Here is a 17,404-nt window from a genome sequence, read left to right as displayed (position 1 = left end):
TCTCCTGGAAGCCCCCTCTGCCGAGTATATTGAAACTAAATAGTGACGCATCATTGGAGAGTGAATCGAGACAAGCGTTTGGTGGTGGCGTGATTTGGGATGATACAGTGCAATGGAGACATGGATTTGTCGTGAATATTGGGGTATGTTATATTCTTTTGGATGAAATTTGGTGTATTTTCCATGGGTTGGAACTTGCAAAGACACTTGGAATAAGAGTGTTGGAGGTGGAGAGCGATAACTTTGTAGCGGTTGCTATGATACTGGGAAAGTTCGAGGTGTCTGTTAGTTGCAAGACTGTAGTGGGAAGGATTTGTAAATTAATCTCATAGTTTGACTCAGCAGTGGTGCGCCATGTGCATCGTGAGGGGAATTTTGCAGCAAACTTCTTATCACACCATGCCTACAACTCTGCATGCTTTGGATCAACCACCGCCAAGTCTTAGTATTTGGCTCCTTCATGATAGATTAGACATTTCATATTGTCATTAGTTTATTTTCAACTCAGGCTTAGCCTGCTTTCTTTACCAAAAAAAAAAGTATCACATCAATTTTTTTCATAACAAGTCACATCCCCATCGTTTTCAATAGTTATAAACTATCTACAAACAAAAATCAAACCAAACATCACCATTCTTTTAGCTATCTAAGCTATCCGCATAAAAACGTTAAATTAGTTTTCAATCTCACTACTCACAAACTAAATGTAACTTTAAACATTGATATACATCAAGACATTATGTTACACAAAAAAAAAGAAATAATTTTTCAATTACATCCCGATCTTGGTAAGTCACACTCACGAATTTAAATTATTTCTTAATGATAAAAGGGCACTCCAGTCTGAAACGTACAATCCTTCGAAGCGCTGTAATTATGAACAAAGTACCACTCCACTGGTTGCACTGTCGGTGGAAAATAGTGCAACCGTCACTCTCTCTCTCTTTCTCTCTCTCTCTCTCATCCTTAGCAGCTCCACTGTCGTATTCTTCCCTTCCACGCCATTTTTGATATTCCTCATATTTTTTATTTCCAACAATCATAATAATTGAGATTTGAGAAACCACCCACTCGTTAACAGCTATACATATCTCTCTCTCTAGTGAGAGAATGCGAGCCGACAGCTAGTACTTCCTCTACTCGCTCTGCTCTCTCACTCTGCATTTCCATCTCCCTAGCATTCTGTTCAGATCGCCTGCGGACCCGTTCTGTGATTAATTCACCGCATTATCTGGATTGCACGGTGAGATTTCTGTTTACGGCTACGGCGCCTTTTGCAATTACTCAGTAGATATTGATATCTGTTACTTTTTGTGAATTGTGTGGGTGATATTTAATGCAGTGTTTGAATAATGTCGCTTCAATTTAGTTGGAAGAGTTTTGATTATTTAATTGTTCCATAAACGTGCTGAATCTGAGTGTCGGCAGGCGTGATCGAGGGTTTGAATTTGTTGTTTTTGTGTTAGTGTTGGATGTAAACAATAGATCTAGCTTAGAGTTGACTAGCTCGGAGGGATTGAGGCAGGACATTTTTCAGTAGCGCATTTCCCGGGGATGTTAAATTCTGAGTGAAGCTTTCCATCCGGCTGATTCTGATCTGAGACTCACTGACAATGGAACCTGAAGCAGAAATCAAGGTTGGTATGAATGTTGTTCATCGATATCATGTTCAGATAATTGCTGTTCTTTTTTATCGGATACTTGAGATACCTTGACGAACGGATCCATGGATTCCTGATTAAGTTTTCTATCTACTTCTTTGCTTATTTTTATGTATACTTTTGTTTCTTACTTTGAGTGTTGGATGTGATTTTATTTACTGGGAGTATTATGTTCCGTTTTTTTAACATAGTTACCATGTTCGGTTGCTAGGGAAAGACCTTGAAGACTATTGGCAGCCAGGTCTGTCAGATCTGTGGGGATGACGTGGGCTCGACTGCTGACCTTGAGCCATTTGTTGCTTGCAATGTCTGCGCATTCCCGGTTTGCAGGCCTTGCTATGAATATGAGAGGAAAGATGGAAATCAGTCTTGCCCTCAGTGCAAAACCAGATACAAGAGACATAAAGGTATAGTGAGTTTTAATAAAATTGTCACATCATTTTGCCTCTTCCTATCCTCTTTCAATTTTGAATAGATCAGATGCAGGAAATAGTAAGAGTTTCACAGTATACTGCTAAATGAGTTGCAGCGTATCTTTCTGTAGTTTACCATAAAAAACTATAATGAGTTGCACTAGTCGGTAAACATCTTCAAGGTTGTCAAAGTTTATCTTATAGTAAATCTAATGCTCCTGAATTCAGATGAGACCAATATATGAAACTTCAAAGTACTGATTTAGATCAGTGACCTCGGGGGATTTGTATCATATGTGAAAACAATGTTAGGAAGGGGTATAGGTCTTGAAATATTCCACATACAATGCTTGAACAGTATATAAAGTAATGGGAGCGGTATTCTTGTCTCTCTATTTACTTGTTATTTATTCCATCCGCCCACCATTAAATGTCCCATTTTACCATTTTAGGATGTCTGTCATTGCATGTCTAATTTCACTTTTACTATATATAGTAAGTCTCACATTCCACTAACTCACTTACTTATACTATTTATTTATAAAACTAATGTTTAAAAGCGGATCTCACATTCCATTAACTTTGTCCACCCATATTCATTTACATTTCTTAAACCATGCTGATCCCAAATGGGATACTTAATGGAAGATGGAAGCAGTACCAATCTATTAGTTTAAATACTTTTCTTGGAAAGCTGTGTTTTCTGGAATAATTGGGTAGTACATATGCTTTTGGTTTCATTTTTACAAGGAACATCTAAAGTTTTTACAGGGCAGATTCTAATTCTAATAATGTACTAGAACATTTTGGTGTTTGGTGGTCTCACATCTAGTTTGCATATTGTTATGTTTTGTTATGGTATAAATGTAACAATTATAGCATTAAGAAAATGATTACGCGTGATTTTTATTGATTATCTAGCTGTGATATACATAAATATAAATCTAGCTGTTGTGATATGCATAAATATAAAAATACGTTCTTAATATAATTGAAATACTGATGTATCTACATTTATGCCATAGGTCATTTCAAATTTGAGAAAATTACTACTGTTTCAAAATCTGGTTTCTGAAAATGAATTTGACACTTTCAAACAGGGAGTCCTGCAATTCATGGTGACAGTGAGGAGGATGGTGTTTCTGATGATGTCGCTGTTGAAGCCCATTACTCTGAAACTCAAAGTGAGAAGCAGAAGATTTCAGAGAGAATGTTGAGCTGGCGTGTTAATCATGGGGGAGAAAGTCTTAATGCCCCAAAGTATGACAAAGAGGTCCCTCGAAACCACATTCCATTGCTAACGAATGGAACGGATGTAAGTTTTAATGCTTTTGGTTCACTATATTCTACTCTAGTGTTGTGCATTCATATATCATGGCATAATTGATTAACCTTTTCTATGTTTTGCAGATTTCTGGGGAATTGTCTGCTGCATCACCTGGCCGCCTTTCAATGGCATCTCCACCTCCAGGAGGCATTGGAAAACGTAATCTTTTACTTTGTTACGCTTCCTTCAATAGATTGTAATGTTCTTGTTCCCTAAGTATTTTTATACTTTACCTAATAGCTTCCTCTTTTCCATTTCCAGCCAGGATCGTGGATCCAGTGAGGGAGTTTGGATCCCCGGGCTTAGGTAATGTTGCCTGGAAAGAAAGAGTGGATGGCTGGAAAATGAAGCAGGAAAAGCCTGTTATTCCAATGACTACTAGCCATCCTCCTTCAGAAAGAGGAGTGGGAGATATTGATGCAAGCACAGATATTCTTGTTGATGATTCTTTACTGTAAGTTCACAATTTTTTATTTAGAAGTTTTCTCTAGGTATACAGGGTATGATTGGAAAAACTTTGATGATAATGATGAATTCAATAGAACACCCTGTCTAGCTTCCTGCTTTCATGTGGCTGCAAAAATGACACACTCTATTTTGTTGCGTGGTCTCCATTCTTCCTCTGATAATATTCTTCTTGGTGCAGCAATGATGAGGCCCGACAGCCCCTAGCAAGGAAGGTTTCTATTCCGTCATCAAGGATAAATCCTTACAGGATGGTTATTGTATTGCGGCTGGTGATTCTATGTATTTTCTTGCACTACCGAATAACAAACCCTGTACCCAATGCATATCCATTGTGGCTGATTTCTGTGATTTGTGAGATTTGGTTTGCTATATCCTGGATTCTGGATCAGTTCCCAAAATGGCTTCCTGTCAACCGCGAGACGTATCTTGACAGACTTGCTCTGAGGTGAGAAATTGTCAACGTATGTGTATATTTTTGTTTGGCTTCATTGTACGTTCCTCCCAGTTGAAAGGCCTGTACTTATAATAGGTAGATAGTGCAGTGCCTTTGTTTAGTTCTGCTGCATTTATTCTGCTAAGCTCTTATATTTGTAGTTTTTATTTTACCAAAACCCCACTCTTTTTATCCTAACCGGAAATCACTTTTTCTGTCTGATTTTGAAAACTACATAAATAACGTGTGTTGTATAACAGATACGACCGGGAAGGAGAGCCATCACAATTAGCTGCTGTTGACATATTTGTCAGTACTGTTGATCCTCTGAAGGAGCCTCCTCTTGTTACAGCTAATACTGTTTTGTCCATTCTTGCGGTAGACTATCCAGTGGACAAGGTTTCTTGCTATGTTTCTGATGATGGGTCTGCCATGTTGACATTTGAAGCTCTATCAGAAACATCTGAATTTGCAAGGAAATGGGTTCCTTTCTGCAAAAGGTACAGTATTGAGCCACGGGCTCCCGAATGGTACTTTGCTCAGAAGATTGACTACTTAAAAGATAAAGTCCAGCCATCTTTTGTGAAAGACCGTCGGGCTATGAAGGTGAGAATTTTATTTTACCAGATTTTCCCTTCACGTTTGTTATTTGGTCAAACTTCTTATTTCTTTCTTCTGGCTTTGTACTATAGAGAGAATATGAAGAATTCAAAATTCGTATCAACGCTCTTGTATCCAAGGCTCAGAAAGTTCCCGAGGAAGGTTGGGTTATGCAAGACGGTACACCATGGCCTGGAAATAATACAAGGGATCACCCTGGAATGATTCAGGTGAGAAGATAACTGGAGTTTCTACCTTATTGAGTCAAGCGTCAATGTTCCTTTGTACAGTATAGTGTTTGTTCAATTCATATGCAAAGGGCGTACATTTCTCATTGTTTTCATGTTCCTCTTTGTTTAATTTTAAAGCAAGAGCCACACATGCTGCATGTGTTCTGCCTCAACAAACATTTACTTACTTGCATTCCAGTAAAGGTCTTAATATTTCTTGCTTATAGGTTTTCTTGGGCCAAAGTGGGGGCCTTGACAGTGACGGTAATGAGCTGCCTCGGTTAGTATATGTTTCTCGTGAGAAGCGTCCTGGTTTCCAGCATCACAAGAAAGCCGGTGCCATGAATTCACTTGTAAGTAATCAAAAGATGTGTTTTTTAACATCCAGCTTATCATGCCGCTAGCTCTTATGTACTATACTTCTTGCAGGTTCGTGTGTCAGCAGTTCTTACCAATGGACCTTTCTTGTTGAATCTCGATTGTGATCATTACATCAATAACAGCAAGGCCTTGCGTGAAGCAATGTGCTTTTTGATGGATCCGAATCTCGGGAAATATGTGTGTTATGTGCAATTTCCACAGAGATTTGATGGTATAGATAGGAGTGATCGATATGCCAATCGTAACACTGTCTTCTTTGATGTAAGTTTTAGTGTTTCTAATCAGAACAGTTCTTAGTTACTTACAATCCATGTCATACAAGTTCTGATTTGGTTACCTACGACTGATTTTCGACCTGTTCCTTTTCGCTCACCAGATTAACTTGAGAGGTTTGGATGGTATTCAAGGGCCTGTATATGTGGGTACTGGATGTGTCTTCAACAGAACAGCTTTGTATGGTTATGAACCTCCTCACAAACCTAAAAATAAGAAACCCGGGATGCTTTCTTCCTGCTTTGGTGGATCAAGAAAGAAAAGTTCTAAATCAAGTAAGAAGGGTTCAGATAAGAAGTCTAGCAAGCATGTTGATCCTACTGTTCCTATCTTCAGCTTGGAGGATATAGAGGAGGGTGTTGAAGGTATGCTCTTCTTGAATCTAACAAATCAAAGCATGGTTCACGTGTTTTTCCCCAAAACTATAATATGTTAAGATTTACCACCGTGATTGTTCTGCTTTAGATAGTCGCTCTTTCAGTACAAAGAGGCATGAGTTGCGGACATCATTAAAATTTCAAGTGTCAACTCTATTTGCTTCATCCCCTTGTGTTGCTGATTCATCCCCTTGTGTTGCTGATTCACCCCCTATGTTGATTGAACCAGGTGCTGGATTTGATGATGAAAAGTCATTGCTCATGTCCCAGATGAGCCTGGAGAAAAGATTTGGACAGTCAGCTGTCTTTGTTGCATCAACCCTGATGGAGAATGGTGGTGTGCCTCAGTCTGCCACACCAGAGACCCTCCTGAAAGAGGCTATTCATGTCATTAGTTGTGGCTATGAAGATAAGTCAGAATGGGGAAGTGAGGTATGCAATCTTTACTCCATCTGCAGTTCTATGTTGCATTCATACTGTGTACTCTCTGCCTTACTAATACCTTGAAAATTGAAATAGCTGGATGCTTCTATTGAGATTTCCTAACTTCTGAAATTAATTCGTGTCCACTTGATATTCTAATGAGATTCATTTTCCTCTCAAATATGCAGATAGGATGGATCTATGGTTCTGTCACAGAGGATATTCTTACAGGATTTAAAATGCATGCACGTGGCTGGCGATCAATTTACTGTATGCCTCCTAGGGCAGCCTTCAAGGGATCAGCTCCAATTAATCTTTCTGATCGATTGAATCAAGTGCTTCGATGGGCCTTAGGATCTGTGGAGATTCTTTTTAGCAGGCATTGTCCAATATGGTATGGATACAAAGGGAGGCTAAAATGGCTAGAGAGATTCGCATATGTCAACACCACGATTTACCCGATCACTTCCATTCCTCTGTTACTTTACTGCACATTGCCAGCTGTCTGCTTGCTTACTGGGAAATTCATTATCCCACAGGTGTGTCTTTCTCGACAAATTTAATGTCTCTTGTGGAAGCTGAGAAACATGTTTTAACCTATATATTGTGTTACAGATTAGTAACCTCGCGAGTATCTGGTTTCTTTCCCTCTTTCTCTCCATCTTTGCCACTGGTATACTGGAGATGAGGTGGAGTGGTGTTGGAATTGATGAATGGTGGAGGAACGAGCAGTTTTGGGTCATTGGAGGTGTCTCGGCTCATCTCTTTGCTGTATTCCAAGGTCTGCTCAAAGTTCTTGCTGGAATAGATACGAATTTCACAGTCACATCCAAAGCTGGAGACGAAGAGGGAGATTTTACTGAGCTCTACATGTTCAAATGGACAACTCTTCTGATTCCTCCTACCACTCTTCTCATCGTAAACTTGGTCGGAGTTGTTGCTGGGATTTCCTATGCAATCAACAGCGGGTACCAATCATGGGGGCCGCTGTTTGGAAAACTGTTCTTCGCCTTCTGGGTGATTGTTCATCTCTACCCCTTCCTCAAAGGTCTTATGGGGAGGCAGAACCGCACCCCCACCATTGTCGTGGTGTGGTCGATTCTTCTAGCTTCGATATTCTCTTTGCTGTGGGTCAGAGTTGATCCCTTCACTACTAGAGTCACTGGCCCCAAGGTCGAAGAGTGTGGAATTAACTGCTAATTTCGGCTTCTCAGAAGGGACTTTTTTGTCTTTTTTTTTTGTGTAGAAAGGGAAAGATAAGAAAGCTAAATTGTTTGGTATACTTATAAGTTAATGAAATGTTTGTCTATTGAAATGTTAGAACTTGTAAGCTGCAAACCATATTTATAATGCATTAGTTTATTTTTTTCCATTCGTTTCTTTAGCTGCATTTTCTTTCCTATTTGTGCAAACCATAGTTTTACTTGCATTTTTTTGTTGATCCTTAGATTAAAATTCCAATATACTGTATGATATTAGATCAATTCTAGACCAAGCATCAAAATATCGGTGCAACTGCAATAATCAACTATTATAGTCCCAATAAAAATAGAACAGGTGTAGAATTATAACTTGATAGACATATATAATTCTGACATTGCAATGCTGCCCAAAAAAAATAAACTAGGATACTTATTATTTTGTGTATTCTAAAATTTTGGCGGTATAAACAATAACTACACAAAATTTTTGACGGAAGTATATCACGTTGACATACAGTACTATATAAGGGCTTGTCTGGTAGCATTGAAATGGAGTGAAACCCCAATTCCAACACGCCTATTCCACCGTTTGGTACGCCGAACACCAAACGGCCGACCCGGGAATCATCTGCCGGGTTTCAGCCTTACATAGACTACTATCAGTGAATCTGTGTCAACTCTATTAAGGTGAGGAGCTGGTATTAGATTTGGGCGTCCGTCGATTAGGCTGAAAACTGCACAATTGTACCAATTTGCCCTCCGAAGTCGGTTCTTCCTCTCATTTTGGTTACCGTTGGCAGCTCAAATTCCGTCGTCGCGACTTCGCCGGTCTCCAACTCATTTCATTTCCGGTTCCGTCGTATTACCTTCGTCCGGGTATGTCTATTTGTAGTGTTTTGTTGTTCGATCTGTTTGTTTATACATTGAAGATGTATTTGGTGTTGATGTTTGAATTGGGTCCGATTTGAACCAATTAGTTTCTACATCTGTAGCTTAGTAATTTGCACTGTCGAATTGCAGTTTTTGGAAGGGCGATCTGTTGGTTTATGTTTTGAATATGGATTTAGTCTGGTTGTGATGTTGCATTCGTTCTGCATTTGTGCCAATTTTGCGAATTTGTCTTCGATAAGGCTGAGTTGCATTATTGATTTCGTCCTGCAAAAACCATTGTTACTCATTTTTGGATAGATTGTTGTGCATCTAAGTTTCCTTTCCTTACTGCCGTATTAGTTCGAATTTGAGGTTTATTGGATTTCGATCTGTTGGTCAGATGGGGTGTGCGACGCTAATCAGATCCCAGACCTGAGAGGGTAATTTAGTCAGATGGCATTTTGTTTCCTTCACTCACTTGTTGAACCAAACGCTGGAAATAAGCCCAAACATCCTACATGGGCTGAACCAAACAACCTATTATCCTATCTACCAAATCAAGAAAGCCCATTAACCATGAAAACATGTTAATAATTGTGGTGGCTACCAGACGCCCCCTAACTCTAATGTAAATTCTATCTCTCATTTTCGGTACAAAAAACTATAGAAATTAAAGAAGCATTATGAGGTAATTCTTCCAACAGTTATCTTAGAGTAAGTCCACATCAAACAGAACAAATCATTAATTATTTATAAAATATGCTCCATGTGTTTATAATTAAAAAAACGAATTACTATTATTATTGAGCTGAATAATAAATAAAAAAATCCAACGCAAATGCAGTGCCTTTAATATTAGGTCTGTCTGCTTTCAATTTATAAAAGAAAAAACAAACCGCCGCCCTCGATAAAAAATCTCATTTCAACACCATTTCATTTCGCTCGAATTTCAACACCATTCCATTTCGCTCTAATTTCATCTACATTTCAATTCGAATTTCATTTGCAAAACCGCTCCTCTCTCTCTCTCTCTCTCTCTCTCTCTCTATATGTGCACTGTACCTAAAACATCTCCTCTTTCACTCCAGAACAAAAGCAAGCTTCCCCCTTTCGCTTTCGCTTCCTCTCGATTTTCCACCTCTTCTCCCTTCCGACTCTACACTCCATGTTCTGCATGTATTCGTCTTCGCAATGAATAATTTTGTGTATGTCACTCGTATTTTCTGGCTCCACGCAGTAGATCGGTAAATGAGTGATGGATACATTATGAACCGCCCGCAGATCTTCATCAAAAGCTTCGATTTCTGGAGTCCATGGTCAGTTTTTACTCATTTTCGTTGTTTCTCCACGCTTTTTTAGTTGCGTTGACTCCGCTTTGAACTGATCCATTTTGGAGTGTTGCTTTTAGGTTTTGCTAATATCTGTTTCCTTTTTGTGCAAATCCGATTTTGTGAGTGAGTGTATTGAAAGTGACGTTAATGATTGCTTCAGTATTATGACAATTGGGGGTGTTTAGTCGTTTAATTAGAATATTTGAACGATCTGTGTTGAGCTGGCTTTCTTTTATATGGGTGGGGATATAGGTTTGGTGCGATATTCGATTTCCATTATAAGATTTGTTATTCTAGATGAAATTAGTAAAAAAAAAACATTTGGAAATTATTAGGTTTTTGAACTATGATGCAGAGTACAACCTACTTTCGGGTAAATAAACCCCCCCTTCTGTGATATCGGAATTGGTAATCCACCAAATCCAGTTGATGGCATGTTCCTTTTTTCCATTTCCGTTAGAGAGGTAAACTTCTAAGAGTCTGGATCTCAAGCATATGCTTTTCCTATCTATAGTACTTATAGGTGCTATTAGTGCACACATGTAAAAGTTAAAACTTGTGTTTTCTGAGTAGGGTTTATATCCTGAAACTGCAAAGTATGGAGTTTTTTTACTACTTGTACTAGATGATCACTCAGTGTTAATACAGAGTAGCAACATTCATGCTTTTGTTATCAATGCCTTGTCGATTTGTTTGTTTCTCTGTTTGTTAAATATGTATTTCTTATGGCTGTGCTTTACATGACCTCATGATTGAAGACATATGTTGTTTAACGTGCAGCTGACTGGGCTATGAGCAGTGGGCTGGATATTCAACATCCAATTCTTCTGCTACTGCCTCATCTAGTGTGACGAAATCTGAATATATGAAAGGAATGGGTCAATTATCTGTTGAAACTGAGGACTCTTTTTCCAGTTTGCTTGAGTATGCTTCCAACAATGATGCTGAAGCTTTCAGGAGAACAATTGAACTTGATTTATCTGCTGTTGATGAGGCTGGGCCCTGGTATGTTCGTAAGAGAGGTGGAAAGCAGATTGCACAGGAGGAAAGAACACCTTTGATGGTAGCCGCTACGTATGGTAGTGTTGATGTGTTGAAGTTGATAGTTGCTCTACCAGAGGTTGATTTGAATAGATTGTGTGGCCCAGATAAGTGGACTGCTCTCCATTGTGCTGCCTCTGGAGGATCTGTTAATGCGTTTGATGTTGTAAAGTTGCTGTTGTCTGCTGGTGCTGATCCAATTATTGAAGATGCCAATGGTCAGCGCGCAGTCGATCTGATTGTAGTTCCTCGAGGAAATCCTAGTGCTAAAGCTGCTCTTGAAGACTTGCTTATGAATAGTTACTCAGATGGATATGTTGGTGACAGCAGTGTACAGGTGTCAGTAACTGCTTCAAGTGCATCGTCACCTAACTTATCATCATCTCCAGAAAGTGAGTCTCCATGTTCTCCATCTGATTCTGCATCGTCTCCAACAGCACTGAAGCTCAGTGACATGGCTGCTAATTCTTTGTCTGAGAAGAAACAGTATCCAGTGGATCCATCTCTTCCTGACATCAGGAATAGTATCTACTCGACTGATGAATTCCGTATGTATTCGTTCAAGGTCAGGCCTTGTTCAAGGGCCTACTCTCATGATTGGACCGAATGCCCTTTTGTTCACCCTGGAGAAAATGCCCGCAGAAGAGACCCTCGGAAGTACCATTATAGCTGTGTTCCATGTCCTGATTTTAGGAAGGGAGCTTGCAGGCGAGGGGATATGTGTGAGTATGCACATGGAGTGTTTGAGTGCTGGCTGCACCCTGCTCAATATCGTACAAGGCTATGTAAAGATGGCATGAGCTGTGCTAGACAAGTTTGCTTTTTTGCGCATACCCAAGAGGAACTTCGACCTTTGTATGTCTCCACTGGATCTGGTGTTCCTTCTCCAAGGTCAGCTGCTTCTGCAGCTTGTTTCATGGACATGGCCACAGCTCTAAACATTTTACCTGGCTCACCCTCCTCTCACTCTGTCATGTCTCCTCCTGCATTTAATCATGTCCTGTCGCCTACGGCAAGTGGCATGCCTCATTCCTCTGCAGCCTGGCCTCAACCAAATGTTCCAACCCTTCATCTTCCTGGTAGCAACTTCCAGTCAAGTCGCCTGCGATCCTCCCTCAGTGCTCGTGATATTCCTCCAGATCTAAATATGCTTCGTGACTTTGATGCCCAGCAACATGCTATGAATGACATGGCATCTTTCTCTCCGTCACACCCCAATTCTTCTATGTTGAATCGTTCTGGTAGATCCAAGTCATCACTGACTCCTTCCAATCTAGAAGAGCTATTTTCAGCTGAGTTTCCACCGTCACCTAGATTTTCTGACCAGGCAGTGGCTTCTGGCGTTTTTTCTCCAACGCACAAATCAGCTGTTCTTAACCAGTTCCAACAGCCACCAAGCCTTTTATCTCCTATTAACACTAACATGTTTTCTCCTAGACATGCTGAACACCATTTCTTGCAGGCTTCTTTTGGTGTCTCATCCCCAAGGATGTCACCAAGAAGCTTGGAAACTGCATCCCCGTTGAGCAATCGCCTCTCAGGATTCGCCCAGCGTGAGAAGCAGCAGCAGATGCTGCATACTCTTGGTTCCCGTGAGTTTGGTCCCAGCCGTGCACCCCCTGTTGGGTCCCCTGTCGGTTCTTGGGCAAAGTGGGGATCCCCTGTTGAGAAGGTCGATTGGTCAGTCGGCCCAGATGATCAAGCTTTTCTTAGAAGATCTTCGGCTGAACCCAAGAACGATGGAGAAGAACCTGACGTGACATGGGTGCAATCTCTTGTGAAAGAATCACCACCCGAGATGAGGGAGAAACCTGCAGCAGCTTCCGGCTCCGGTGCCGCGCCATCCGGTGAGTGTTTAAAAACAAATCCTCAAGTTGACTCCACTGATCATTCTGTTATAGGAACATGGCTCGAGCAAATGCAACTTGATCAGCAGCTGGTAGCCTAGTAAACAAAATTCATTTTGAGTTAGACAGGCAAAGGCAAGACTCGTAGGAAGTAGTACATAAATTTTTGGGCTCTTTTTTTGGCTGGTGGTAGTGAGTCAAATTGGTTGCTGGAGTTCAGAAGTTTTATTTATGAATTTGAATTTTTCCCCAAGTATTCTGTACTGAACTGAACTGAACTTAACTTTAATATTTATTGATTAATGTAACATGAGTTTCCTTTTATTAACTGGGCTGTAATAATGGAAATCAGTCCAGTTTGGGCGTTATTCATCTTTTGTAAACTCAGGCGCTGATGAGATATTGCATTCTATTAAATCTTTTAATTATATATTTGTTGTCACATTAATATCAGGAAAGTTGGCAAACTAGCTATTGCATTTGATTGATGTCCACCGTTTATCTTTATGATTGAATTAGTATGATTGTTTTGACTTGAATTAGTATAACACTTTGTAGGATCAAAATCCTAACTTTTGTGCCCAAACCCTTGAAAGGGACTTTTGACTTGATTTGTATAGTTCACACTACACACTTTTTGACACGTTTTAATACTTATACTAGTACTACTCAGTTACTTGGTAGTACTTAATTGAGTAGCGCCAAATCCATACTACTTTCCTATAAGATATTCAATCTCTATTTAATGCTTTTAAAGTTAATTTTATTTTGGTTAATTGTATAAATTAAGCATTGGAATTTCATGCAATTCAGTTTTCAAGCACATAGAATATGAGGTGGAGCGTAGATTAAGATATACGACGAAGGATGATATGTTCCATTGTGGAATATGGTAATATTACTGAAAAGTGACTTGGTGGAGTGAAAGATGACACTATGGAAAATGGAATAAATACTGCTGAAAAAACGACTTGGTGGAGTGCAGTGGTGGGTGGGGGATACTCACTTTGCAAGATAAGATTTATTATTCGAAATCCTTGTTTGACACGACACAATAATGCGATACAAATTTGTACGGAAATAATTGAAATGGGATCAAGTTTTATTGGGTTCGTGTACGTATTGAGTTTGACCTGTTAAGAACTCGATAATTTCGGGTTGAGTTCGAGTTGGATGTGGTTTGAATATAGATAACCCTTTAAAAAAATTACTCCAAATTATCATTTTCATTATCTTTATTATTATTTTTAAAAATAATTCTTTACTTTAGGTATTTAATTTCTTGTAAATCGGGTTTAAATCGTGTAAAATGGATTTTTATCTTGTAAATCAAGTTTAAAAATTAGGTTTAATATTGTAATATTGTGTTTAATTGTGTAATATTGGGTTCAGGTAATTATCGTGTTATTAACAGGTTCGGTTCGGGTTTGAAAGTAGCAAGTCGGGTTCATGTTCGGATGACACGGGCGATGAGTACAGACGGCAGCGACAGTGGCGTGAATCCGAGATAGAAAGGTGAAAAGAAGAAAATGGAGAGGAAAGAGAGAGAGAAAGAGAGGAGAGGGCAGGGGTAGGGGAGAGAGAGAAGTCAGGAAAGGATGGAGGCACCACTTTCATTAGGATTAGTATATGTATACCAATTGGACTTTAATTAGTTTGGGAGGTTAAATTTGGTCTTTTATGTGTTGGGCTATAATATAACTTAGCTAGTTTTTAATTTGAGTTTCTATTTTATTGGACTTTGTATAATAGTGAAAATTAAATTCTTTTTAATTTAAGTATACAGAAGTATTAATTAACTACCCACTTTGTATTATTTTGTAGTATATTGAAATGATTTAATGTGTATTTATTAAATAAATTTAATTATTTATAATTAATATTCAAGTTATTAGTATTTATTAATATATTTATATTTAAATTACTAAAGGTAGTATACAATTATACATACTTAGAATTCAGTTTATTTTGATTTCTTCTACTAAATAATATATATTGTTGTTCAAGACTTTATTTCGTTTTTATGCTTCTCAAAATATTCAAATGTGTATTTATATTGTCATATATTGAATTTGAATTTAGCAAAAGCGAGTATATAGATCGTGAAAACTTTTATTTCAGCATTCGTTTGATAATTTCATTTTATTTGTTGATAATCTCAAATTTGTACGAAGAAATCACCTGAACCATGCATCGCACGGGAATTTATACTAGTTAAGCTAATGATAGAGTGATTGATGTTCGAAATAAAAGTCTCAGGTTCGAGCTCGTTGTAAGATGACATTTAAATTTCCATCTAGAGTAAACAACAAATTTAGTCTCTAGACAACTGAGTTCTAACATTTCCAATACCTAGATAATTTTATTAGCAATTTAGCACCATTAGTCCCTGGACGTATGATCACATTACATGGACTTTTGCACTATTTCAAGACATCTTTACACTTTAAGCTATTTTTCTGAACTAGGTGCAAAATTGTCTATGGCAATAAGTGTATATATGGGGCATCTACTAATAGAGAGATGATTAAAGTATAACTAATATTAAGTGTATAACTAGAGAACTAAACCCTAAATAAATCTCAGCCATTCATTATCTTAATCTAATGGCTAAATTAAGTATTCATTTTTTATTAATAAAAATTGCAGGGGGTATTTTGGGAAAAAAACTCGCGTCTAAAATGGCAATCTCCCTCTCGAGCATCTGAACACTGGCTCCGTCCCTCCGGTTCCTGTACAAATGCGGCGGCGGCAGAGACGTCGTTGGAGATGTACGTTCACCCTCTAATTTCGCCTCTTTTTTTGCTTCCTTTGATTGTTTTCTGTATTTTAAATTATTAATTCTCATTTGTTTATCTGCAGACCTACCTGGGGATCTAAATTTTCAGGTTTTATTTCAAGTGCACTAAATGCTCGGCTGAAATAACCTTCAAGACAGATCCTCAGAACTCGGATTACATTGTTGAATCCGGAGTGTCGAGGAACTTCAAGCCTTGGCGCGCCGAGGATGAAGAAACGGAGGAAGAAAAAAAGAAGAGGAATGCTGAAGAGATGGGAGATGCCATGAAGTCAATGAGAGAGATGTATATCTCTATATCTGTATTTCTATCTCTACGTAGAAAAGTTTTTTTAACTGCGATACTGAAAAGCTTCGAGAATATTATTAGAATTTAGATATTCCTATTAATTACGAATATTATTAGTCAAAGTAAGAATTGTGCAGCCAGTGGGTTTTTTCCTAATTATATTCGGGTATTTGTTAACTATGATTTGATTTTTATTCCTTTTGAAAGTTGGGTTTAATTTAGTCACATTATTCTCTTCATATATTAGTGTTAACAAAATACATCACTATAACAAAAAATCAAAGAAACATCACTATAACCTTGTGCGGTGTAGAGCTGCTGAGCTTCCTTAAGCATTCATAGATGTCACATCACTATTAGATTGTTAACAAAACACATCACTATAAGCATATTTTATTCACTGTTGTTAATAAAATACATCACTATAGAACTACACAGAAATTATACATAATAAATTGTTGGATTCAGTTAACCTCTGCAGAAATCCAACTCGCCATCAATCATCATCACTACACAGAACTTCCTTCATTGCCACCATCGCTGTTCCCCAGAAGAAGAAGGGCGATATTAGAAGCCCCCATTCCAACGCCAATTCAACCAACGTATCTCTCGTCTCCCCTCTCACCTGCTCCGATTCTTCACTGATCACGCATTCGACATCCAGCCCGGTGCCTATGCAGTCGATCTCGTCGGAGTCGGTTTTGAACTCCGATTCCGGGGCCTTGCTCCTTGCTAAGAAATTGGACGGAGCGATTTGATTAATAGGGTTCCTAATCGATTGTGAGAAGGCATTCCGCCTCCGGAGAGTGATTGTGAAGGTGTTGGGAGCTCTGGCGGCGGCGTAAATGACGGTGGTGGCGGCGAAGGAAGAGCTGCAGCAGCAATTCAACGCCATTTTGTGTGATACTAATTGATTTTGGAGAAGAGAAGAAGAGGGAAGATGCGAACGCGGTTTCTTTCAAATGAATTGAATTTGCAACGACGTAACCTAATTTTGGTTGTCAATGACCATTATACCCCCGCTTGATTATTGTGAAGTAAATTTGTGAGAGAGAGAACTAATTTCTCCTTTAAATTCTAAAATTACATGTATTAATACTAGCATTTGATTTTCTTAATCTTGTGGCTGTGATTTGTTGTAGTTAGTGGGAACTTGCCCTATATCACTACTCTACTAATATGTACTGCATATGAAGTGTTATTAAATACTTCATCTGGTATTTTATTTTATTTTTTTATTTTGGTTTCAGTCAATTTTTATTGTACTCCTTTTTCTTATTTTTCAATTCTTTTTTCTTTCTTATTTTGTACTATTAGTACAAATTGAAATCAAATTAATTTAAAATCACACATTTTTTCGTTAGACTTGAGTTTATTTAATTACTGTTTATCCTTTATTCCCACAACTTTAGAAAAGGTGTGTAGTTTATCTTACTAAGTA

General features: G+C 38.5%; 2 protein-coding genes across 3 annotated transcripts; both read left to right on the top strand.

Moving 5' to 3' along the window:
• The first annotated feature begins 917 nt into the window (after positions 1-917).
• On the top strand, positions 918-7,958 carry LOC121750780 (cellulose synthase A catalytic subunit 3 [UDP-forming]-like). Of its 2 annotated transcripts, XM_042145385.1 has the most exons (15): positions 918-1,243; positions 1,467-1,637; positions 1,873-2,068; positions 3,175-3,389; positions 3,485-3,560; positions 3,663-3,855; positions 4,048-4,314; positions 4,563-4,908; positions 4,995-5,132; positions 5,360-5,485; positions 5,562-5,774; positions 5,890-6,151; positions 6,393-6,595; positions 6,775-7,125; positions 7,202-7,958. In XM_042145385.1, exons 2-15 carry the CDS (start codon positions 1,614-1,616, stop codon positions 7,784-7,786), a joined length of 3,195 nt encoding a protein of 1,064 aa, XP_042001319.1. In that variant the 5' UTR covers positions 918-1,243; positions 1,467-1,613; the 3' UTR covers positions 7,787-7,958. The 2 variants fall into 2 exon arrangements, with proteins under 2 accessions (XP_042001319.1, XP_042001320.1); XM_042145386.1 differs by lacking the exon at positions 918-1,243 and having other exon boundaries at positions 1,451-1,637.
• A 1,686-nt stretch (positions 7,959-9,644) lies between these two features.
• LOC121752289 (zinc finger CCCH domain-containing protein 30-like) lies at positions 9,645-13,205 on the top strand. Its single transcript, XM_042147276.1, has 2 exons — positions 9,645-9,974; positions 10,770-13,205. The coding sequence occupies exon 2, from the start codon at positions 10,855-10,857 to the stop codon at positions 12,976-12,978; it is 2,124 nt and encodes a 707-aa protein (XP_042003210.1). The 5' UTR covers positions 9,645-9,974; positions 10,770-10,854; the 3' UTR covers positions 12,979-13,205.
• Positions 13,206-17,404: the final 4,199 nt, after the last annotated feature.

This window comes from Salvia splendens, chromosome 10 (genome assembly GCF_004379255.2).
Source record: "Salvia splendens isolate huo1 chromosome 10, SspV2, whole genome shotgun sequence".
Taxonomy (NCBI): domain Eukaryota; kingdom Viridiplantae; phylum Streptophyta; class Magnoliopsida; order Lamiales; family Lamiaceae; genus Salvia; species Salvia splendens.
This window is presented reverse-complemented; position numbering and strand designations above follow the sequence as displayed.

What these genes read in the sequence shown, in the direction of transcription:
- LOC121750780 (XM_042145385.1), top strand. Translation starts at nt 1,614, where the DNA reads ATGGAACCTGAAGCAGAAATCAAG. An exon ending in TCCAGGAGGCATTGGAAAAC is followed by an intron (nt 3,561 to 3,662) that starts GTAATCTTTTAC and finishes TTCCATTTCCAG; the next exon opens with CCAGGATCGTGGATCCAGTG. An exon ending in TATAGAGGAGGGTGTTGAAG is followed by an intron (nt 6,152 to 6,392) that starts GTATGCTCTTCT and finishes TGATTGAACCAG; the next exon opens with GTGCTGGATTTGATGATGAA.
- LOC121752289 (XM_042147276.1), top strand. Translation starts at nt 10,855, where the DNA reads ATGAAAGGAATGGGTCAATTATCTGTTGAAACTGAGGACTCTTTTTCC.